Genomic DNA, 9,274 nt, shown 5'->3' on the forward strand with positions numbered 1-9,274 from the left:
ATATACATGTAAGATTAATGGTAAAATATATACAGAAAAAGTAATGATAAAATATATACAAAAAAAATAAATAGTAAAATATGCACAAAAGATTTAATGGTGAAATGTGTATACCATCAACACTAAAATTATTTTCGTCTGCCATGTATGATCAATGGCGGACCTATGTAGTGTCTGAGGTCCCGGGCCACTACTCCGATTCAGCCTCATAGTGTATTTTTTTTTTCTAGTAGATTCAACGTCTTCGAAATATGAGTGTCATTATTATTTTTTTAGTGTCACCACTATTCAAACGTTCTACGTCCACTACTACGTATGATGACACATGTCCAGAGACGAAACATGGTTATGAAAATCATGGGGGCCAGAACCAATTTCAAAAGATCGTATTAACATGTTTATTTTGGTTCAAAATTATGAAATATCAAACATCTATGCAAGACAACTAATTAAGTATATTCTTACATCATTGATTACAGTGAAACATATTTTCCATTTTATTTTGAAACCGGATTTTAACAAAGGCTCATTCCGAACATGACTTCTTTATTATTGTAGTAGAAACTAAAACCGAAAGAAAATGAAAAAAAATATAAATAAAAATAAAAATAAGATATTTTTCAACAATTGACACATTTTTGGAATAGATGTCAAATTGTCGATTGTTTATAATATTAATATACACATTGAACTTCCCATGGAATTATTTCAATTTTTAATAGCGTTAACCAATATTCTATTTATAGTTTATAAAAATATAGGAATAAAATTAGAATTTAAATATTTCAATCTCCAAGTCAAATACAGAAAAAAAAAATGTGGTAATTCATTTCGTTAGGACCAACTTCATCCAAGTAGTTTTATTTATAGCATATATTTTTTGTACGCGATTTAAGTTTTAATTTACAATTAATAAACTATTACAAAAAATTATGACGATGTCAAGGGGATGTTAGTGGGATGAGTTCTGTATATTTTGTAAAGTATTTGGGAGTATATTGTGGTCGGAGGAAGGGTACATCATATTGAGTTTACTCGAAAAGTGCATCTAATTTTTTTTTCTTTTTCGGAAAGTTTTAAGGCTTGTGGGTATGGGTCACATCATCTGCATCATTTTGTGTCACATCACATGTCATATCATTCTCCACACCATTTCACGGTCACCACACACCATACCATATTTTTATTGGTTTTAAAATAAAAAAATAAATGCTTCTCTTTTCTCCACCGGCATTGAGATGCGTCAAACAGTCCATGAGAAGCAACGAGGTGTTGCTATGGGATTGTGTTTATATAGGCTCCATGTCGTTAAGGATGGTCAGGTCGGCCTCTCAATGTCATTATCTAACTCATACTCAACAGTATAATATTCTCATGAAGTCAAGGTACTTGGTGGTGGGCTGCACCTAAAAGACGAACTTTGTGTTGGCTACGAACATTATGATAGATTTGGATATGCAAGTAGTTAGTCCAAAACCAAAAACAAAAGCTACTCCCAAATGAAAAAAAAAAAAAAAAAAAGAAAAAGAAAAACAGATACACATAAAAGGAAGTTAGGCCCTATGTTCCACATTCCCGTAAACAGGGGCGGACCTAGGGGTGGTCCACGGTGGCCCTGTCAACCCTTAACTTTTCCGGCCGCAGTGGAAAATTTTTCAAAAAATTTTGAAATTTTTATTTTTTCTACTACCGTGCAACCCCTACTGTAAAATCTTGCGTTCGTCCCTACCCGTAAACACTAAAATAATAGGAGGATTAATAATCTCACCTAACAAAAAGTAGTGTTTCATATTTAAGCAGTATATTGAGATGAAAGACAAACGGGTAATAAATCGCAACGTTAACACCTTCTAGATGGAAAATTCAAATTCTTTTAAAACTACATTCATAAATCCCAAGGTCTTAACATTACTATGCTTCACCAGTTGCGTCTGGGGCAAGGAAACCAACTATATCAAACACAAATGATACAAAAACGTGTTGATTTTTCATGCATATTTTCACATGGTTTGTTACTTTGCATGAGACATTTTTCAAACAGCATGCATCATGGTGAAACACTAACTCCTCAGGCTCGCAAAAGGGAAACCCCTTATTAAATCCATACATATGTGTTTTCTTCCTACCCACTCAAAAAACAAAACAAAATGTTGACATATCATCCAATAGTAAGTCAAGAAGTTCACAATTATCTCTTTCTTGGTAGAAACATTGGTGTGCCTAAATATGTCAAAAGAACATCCATAATCATATCATGTCGGTACTTGAATCCTGAGAGCTCTTTACAATGTATTAAATGCTCTCCAAAAAAGTCCAAGCAAGCCTTTTGACAAATTCAACATACCTCATCAACCAAAAATAATCAAATCATGAAGGCAGTACTTAAGAATCGTACGATACTCCACAACTCCATCTATAGGGATAGTCAAGAGAAAATCCAACATATATTGTGCTCATGGACACTCAAAAATTGATTTTTGTCTAACAATTATGTCAATGTGTTGTTCCATGTCTAGTCAATTTTACAACAATGCATGTTGGCTTTAGGGGTATCCTTGTTAGGGCAACCACAAAAGTCAAAGCTTGAAATCGTATCACAAAAAAAGCCAAAACAAAAACATAATCAGAATCCATACCGCATAGGTCACTATCATGTAAGATGTGGTCTTATAACACCTAATATTAGACACTTGAGTCCATAAAAGCATAAAAGAAAACCTCTACTGTTGAGTACAACAACAAACCACCAAACCTAATGGTAAAGAAGCAAGTCGCCACTTGATGTCTCCAAAGAAAGATGCTTCACAAACCTAACAACATCATGTGGTCAATCAACTCGCGTAATCTTTGTCAAAGAAAAATGTTGTCTCCTCAATCTGTAGGGTTGACATGTCCTTTGGCCAAGAAATGTTTGACAATACCCATATAAGATCGAAGCAAAAGAAACTCTAAATGTCACTTAAATGTAGAAGAATGTGCAACAAATTAAGGCAACTCCATCTACAAGCTTAAAAGGATGAGAAATCATCACTTTGATGTTTGAGTAGCCAAAGGATGTGTATACCTTCTACAAGCTCACCTTTCAACACTTAGAAAAAGGGTTACTCGTATCACATCAACACAACACCCTGTATGACTATCATTTAGAGCTTATCCAAAGCTAAACCACAACCAGTTTCAATTTTTGGAACACAAACATAAACATAAAACTTGACTTTGAAATAGATGATTCCAGCATATCAAAATTATAGCATCTAAAAGTGTATTCAAAAAATTGAAAGTAAAAGATTTAAGTGAGAATATAATAAGCACACAATTGAATTGATCAAATCTGGAAACCCTCAACCACCTGAAAGAAGGTGCAGCACAAGTATAGTATAGTTGGTGGTGGTGGGGAAGTAAATCACAAAATTCTCCCCCCGTAGTATCAGGTATCAACAAAACATAATAAATCAAGATCCACAAATTATAATGGTCCAAACAAAAGTAAATCTTTAAATCCAACAAACCCATACTACCACTGTTTAAAGTCTCCTCATCATAATAATAATTCTATCTTTTTTTATTAAAGTTTTTCCTCTTTTTTTTTTTCTTTTTTAAAATCAGTCCATTTGCCTCTCTCAAAACGTCATCATATGATCATCAAGAACCGAACTTCTCAAAATGTTTGAATTTTTAGTTAAAAGATTTGGTATAAGTTTCAAGCCATTGAGCCTCCATGAGTAGTGAACTTTTCCTGAGAAGTTGCAAGATGAACACCCTGAAGCTGTGACACCAACTCTTCATTATCATTTGAAGATCTTCCAACAGCAGCTTGAGGACTTGATGGGCCTCCTACAGGCATCATCCACTTCATCCAATCATTTCGCCTCCGTATCTTCTCACCCTACAACAAAATCATTCAACTACTTTCACTTTCTAAATTAACATATTTTAAATTACTACAAAGTAAAAGAAATCCAATTAATGAGGATTAAAATATCATGATAAAAGGTACCTGCACTTCCACAACTGTCGAAGTTCGCATAGCATCTAATATTAGTTGAATGTTATCTGTCAAATAAGAAACCTGTAATACAACAAAAGATAATTAGAAGTATATAAGAAATCATTTGTTTTTTTAGCAAAAAAAAAAAAGTACTAACTTTTTTGAAGCCTGCTATTAAGCTAGCAGGAACCCAGCCCTGTTCATCCATGTTTCTTCGCAAGTATGTATCTCTCACCAAGTTCTCATTACTACAATGAAACATTTAAACAAAAAACTTGATAGTAATCTAAACAAACCTAATCTACATTTTTTTAAAATGAGGTTACCTGAAATAATAATCGATTTGGGTCACAATCTTAGCATGCAATTGGGGATCTGGAACAGCAAAGTACATTGAAGGTGCTAATGGAGTAACAAAAGGCATGCCTCTAAGGGACTCTGGTGGTGGTGCATATGGAACATAAATTACAGGAGATGTCGGATCTGCAACACAGTGTAAACATCATACAGAACCACAAACTTTATAGCATGATAATAAAATTGAACTCACCAGGGTACATCATGTTGTTGCCAAAAGGCTGCACTTGAACAGGCATTTGTGGAGAGATAAATGGAGCAGAAGTATGTACAGAAGGTCGCATGTAACCACCACCTCTGGAAAAACCTCTTGGAGATTGCACATGTGAATCTCTGTTATTAAAGCTTCTACTATGTTGATTCCATTCCTGGTGATTATTACCACGATCATGATCTCGTTTCCCTCCATAGTTGTGATTATGTTGTCCACCATTGCCTCTTCTGAATGAACCCCGGTGGTGATTGTGATCGTTGCCACTGTGAGGTTGTGATCCAAAGCCTCCTTTTTGTGAATCTTTATGTGTGACTGTGTGGTCTCTTGGAGAAGGTTGTTGTTGGTCTGCAACAAGACCTGGTTTCCCAGATGCGTCATTGGGTGTTTGTGTTTCCACTGAATCTTGGCTTGGTGGTGGTGGTGGTGGCTGAGAAACCACCCCATTTGCAGTAGAGTTGCCACCACCTCGCTTCATGGACCTTTGCCTTGTTGGTGCCACATGGTTTGGAGGTGAAGTGGAATTTGCATTGTTAGCACTTGACTGTTTATGTGGTGAAGATGAATTTCCAGTTGCCTACATTGTAGCATATAAACATATAAGATGAATCGTAACTGTATATTGTAAGATTTGGATATGTATGGGTTTGAGAACTTCCTGTGTTTGAAACTTAGAAAGTTTTATAAAGCCTAAACATGGTTGAATTCAAAGACAAAGTTTTATCTATATACATTGGTGAGATTATCAAGGTATACACATTCGGGAGGCTCAATTTGCCAAATTTCATCGGATGAAACAGTCGATTAGGTTATTATCGATAGATCATAGATGTAGGGTGTGCAGGACAACTGTGGTATTACCTGTAATGCAGGTGGCCAAGGGCCATCTGAAAGGGCTTTTAAGGACTCCGATGAAGAGGATTTAAGGGAAGCTTTAGTGGATTCACCTAGCGCAGGCCAAGCCGTACCCATGACTGGACTGACGACCTCAACAACTCCATTTGATTTTGATGGTGTATTCCACACGGGCTTCTTAGACGCGCTATTACCGCCGCTGTTATCAGAACTATCAGGCTGACCCTCAGTACCCGAATCATCCGGAGAGCTGACCGCCTCCTGAACCACCTTAGACGGAGACCAATCAGGAGAAGAGTTACCAACATGCTCCTGAACAGATGAACGCGACGGTGATGCCGGAGCAGAACCAACCGTCGCCACCACAACCGGAGAAATCACTTCTGACTCGCCGCCTCCGCCGCCACGGCGAACAATCTGACTCCACGGAGACGAGGAAACCCCCCGCTGCGAAGTAGGGCTGTTAATCCCGCCGTCACCAGATTGAACGTTCGTGGCAGCCATAGGGTTTTTATTCGAACACAAACTTCAAATTCAATCTGTTTCGAATACGATTGATTTATTCAGATTCAAATTAGGATTCTAGGTCGATAAGTTGATCGACGATGTAGTTTATATAAAACCAAAACCCAAAATCACGATCAAAATTGGGGGATAAAAGGGAAATGAAATCCGAACAACTAATTAACGGAGAATGCTATGCTTAGGGTTTGATGTTCCAAAGATTATTGCTTCGACGGATCACAAGAGGATCCGATCGCCGCTATCACACACAGCACGAAGGCTGAAGTTCAGACGCACAGAGAAAATACGCACAAATGGTAACGGAGCTGTGTCTCTATCTGATATCTATATCTCTGGGATATTGGACGCTTTTGGATGAAATCAAATGACTATAATACCCTTTTTACTGTTGACCTTTTACTTGGAAATAAGGATGTAAGGGTGTTGACCGAGGGGTAGTTGCACGGAATGCGGTATTGTTCGGCTGTGAGTTTAGCGTTGCTCAATGTTTCCTTCTGCCTCTCTATCTTTGCTACAATTTTAGGATGCATAATATCAACATGCCCCTGTAGTTTAAGTTATTGCTTATTCAACCCTTGTATTGTTGTGATTGCTTGTATTCGTTTTTTTCGTCCCTTCATAGGAAACAAAATGGGCCAGTCAAACAAATTGGATAGTAGGTTGGAGTTGTCTGGTTCAACCGTGGTTGTGGAAGTGGCTGCAAGACGTAAAATAGCTTCTAAAAGCCTATCCTATACAAGATTGACACTTGCAATAAATATTTCATGAACAACAATCAATTGGCTATGAATGAAAAGTGTTTTTTCTTTTTTTAATTTGCATTTTGAACTTAGAATATTTTGAAGTCACAGTACTAGAAAGAAAGGTTTATTGTAAAATAGGCTCTTCAATGCTATGTTTGGTCAGCAAAGAGGCAAATTTTATTGGCTTGGTGGAAAGCAAAGTGAAGAGTGGATGCATGTATGTTGGAGCGAATTGGATGATAGGGGCGAGGGCTGCCCCCTCACTCTCTTTTCCTTAATATGAATTTTTAGTAATCAAATCATTTCTGAGATCACGCAACCCAATCTCTTCAACAACGGCAAGCCGATCTCTTCAACAATAGCATGGTGTTTTTTCATGATGTATGAAATAGATTCTTGAAAGCTATCGAAGGGAACAATAGAGTGCTACTGAATTTACAGAAGTGGCACACATGATTTTGGGGATATCATTTCGAAAAATTTATATTACACTGAAAATTTTCTCAAAAATTTAAATTATGCCAAAAACATTTGAGAGGTGCACCGGTTACCCCGGAAACTCTCTAGGTCTACCCCTATGTAGTTTATATCTACTAACCATGAAATTGTAAATTTTGCAAATAGTGTATGATATATTCCTCGTATAGGGACTATGGGTTATCTAAAAATAGTCATTTGAAATTAAACTCTAAAACTATTTTCATAAAAATAACATATTTTAAAAAATCAATTTGCAAGACAATTGTCTCAAACGGTCAAATCCTTAAGATTAGAAATTGTTTAAGTTATAAAGACATATAAGGGTATAATAAATAATCATATAAATATGGGAAGTAAACAGTCTAACATACATTTTAAATATTAACTACAACATATTCTAAATATTGTAAAGCTAAAATTTATCTTCGGTCGGTCTTGAACTAAGTTTTTCAATCTTAATACATGTCAAAATATGTAAGCTATGGTTGGAAAGCATAGTAAGCATTATTGATGTCACCTCTTATGGGTTTTGGATACATGGCAATCCAAACCAAAGTCAAGCCCCTAAAATGTTTTAGAATATGGAAAGTATGGTAAATAATCATCATTTGGGAAAAACACATTTTACATATAGGCATCGGTAAACATCATCAAAATATCAAGATTAAATCAACAACTTCAAGGATGCAATGCATATGCTTCTAAATCCTAACCCAAGTCATCTCAACCCCAAAACACCAAACTAAAGTTGAATTATAAATTATTACACATGAAACACATGAGAGGTAGTTAGCCTCACGTACAAGTAAGGATTATTTAGAATATTGGTACATCACAATAACATGGGTACTTGAGTCATAAATTGCCACGTGAGTCATATCTCATTCTAAGTGGATGCACAAATTCATGACCAAAATCTTATTTCAAAACGAAGTTGTCTGTCCCCATTTTCAAAATTATTTATAAATACATTTCTTAAATGTACACATATATATCATATAGTATCTCTAGTAGTAAAAGCACAAAAAAAAATCAAATCAAGGTTCTTTTCAAAGTACAATAGGGACATGTATTCTTAGGTAATAAACTCACCTAAAATGTTGCAAGTACACTACTTCATTTCTAGTGTCGTTTGGATGTATATTAGTTACCTAATATCAAATAAATTGAGGAATTATTTACTAATTACTTTTTGTATACATAAACGAAAGTATATAAACCTAAACTACTCATTTTCCATCATCCATAAGCTTATAAAAGGCAATGGATGCAACAAAAAGTGAAAATGGGTCAAAAGAATTATGTGCAAGCAAAGGTTTACTCGATCAAGTACAATCACTATATGGTTCTACTTAGTCAATTAGAAATGTTTGATAGCACAAGACGAGTTTAAACCTCCAACAAGCTTTCATAGCTTGAACATTTTGATTTAAAGACCCTTAATGCCACTCTAAGTGCTTATGATGATTAATTTGAGATCAAGGATTTGTTCTAACACTAAACTACAACATGATTATGTAACGTCCCAAATTTATAGATAAAATTTTCGTTTTTTAAATAAGATTAAACATCCAAAACTCATCTTTTGAATAAATAACATAACTATCATTTGTTTGAAAATCGTAAATCGTAATGTTAAATTAGAGTTGAATCATAAACACCAGCAGAAGTCTCTAAATAGTAACATAACATCGATGTGGGTGTACAGTCACGTCACGCCCTTCCCTTCTACATCTGAACAACCTAAAATGCATTTAATGTTAAAACATAAGCATATGCTTAATAACATCCCCATTATACAAAATATTTCACCGCATATACAATACATAAAACAGTAAGCCCACGATATCATCATGCATACCAACTATAGGCTCCCAACCATCATACAATTGTAGGCTCTCAACCATCAAACAAATTATAGGCTCTTCGCCATCATACAAACGAAGGCTCTTAGCTATCATGCAAATGAAGGCATGAGATCACATCATACAACCTACTAAATATCCTAATAAAAGACTACTCTAGTCTATCAGACATATGTATAGTAACAGTACACAAACATCCTACCACACACAGGACATATAATGTCACACATAGTATAGTTAGAAAACTCAC

At 35.4% G+C, this 9,274-nt stretch overlaps 1 protein-coding gene across 1 annotated transcript; it reads right to left on the reverse strand.

Annotated features, from left to right (window-relative positions):
- Window positions 1-3,294: 3,294 nt before the first annotated feature.
- LOC111902577 (la-related protein 1C) lies at window positions 3,295-6,245 on the reverse strand. The gene is made up of 6 exons (XM_023898404.3): window positions 5,418-6,245; window positions 4,539-5,133; window positions 4,315-4,471; window positions 4,146-4,236; window positions 3,998-4,069; window positions 3,295-3,886 (listed from the first exon to the last, which is right to left on the reverse strand). The coding sequence occupies exons 1-6, from the start codon at window positions 5,913-5,915 to the stop codon at window positions 3,701-3,703; spliced, it is 1,599 nt and encodes a 532-aa protein (XP_023754172.1). The 5' UTR covers window positions 5,916-6,245; the 3' UTR covers window positions 3,295-3,700.
- Between the last annotated feature and the right edge of the window lie 3,029 nt (window positions 6,246-9,274).

The sequence above is a fragment of the Lactuca sativa genome, chromosome 2 (assembly GCF_002870075.4).
Source record: "Lactuca sativa cultivar Salinas chromosome 2, Lsat_Salinas_v11, whole genome shotgun sequence".
Classification (NCBI taxonomy): domain Eukaryota; kingdom Viridiplantae; phylum Streptophyta; class Magnoliopsida; order Asterales; family Asteraceae; genus Lactuca; species Lactuca sativa.

Bases quoted from the DNA above. Each gene is read 5' to 3' on its own strand.
- LOC111902577 (XM_023898404.3), bottom strand. From the start codon at position 5,915: ATGGCTGCCACGAACGTTCAATCTGGTGACGGCGGGATTAACAGCCCT. The intron at 4,472-4,538 runs GTGAGTTCAATT...ACTGTGTTGCAG, and splicing joins CAACAACATGATGTACCCTG to ATCCGACATCTCCTGTAATT. The intron at 4,070-4,145 runs GTTAGTACTTTT...GTTGTATTACAG, and splicing joins TAATAGCAGGCTTCAAAAAA to GTTTCTTATTTGACAGATAA.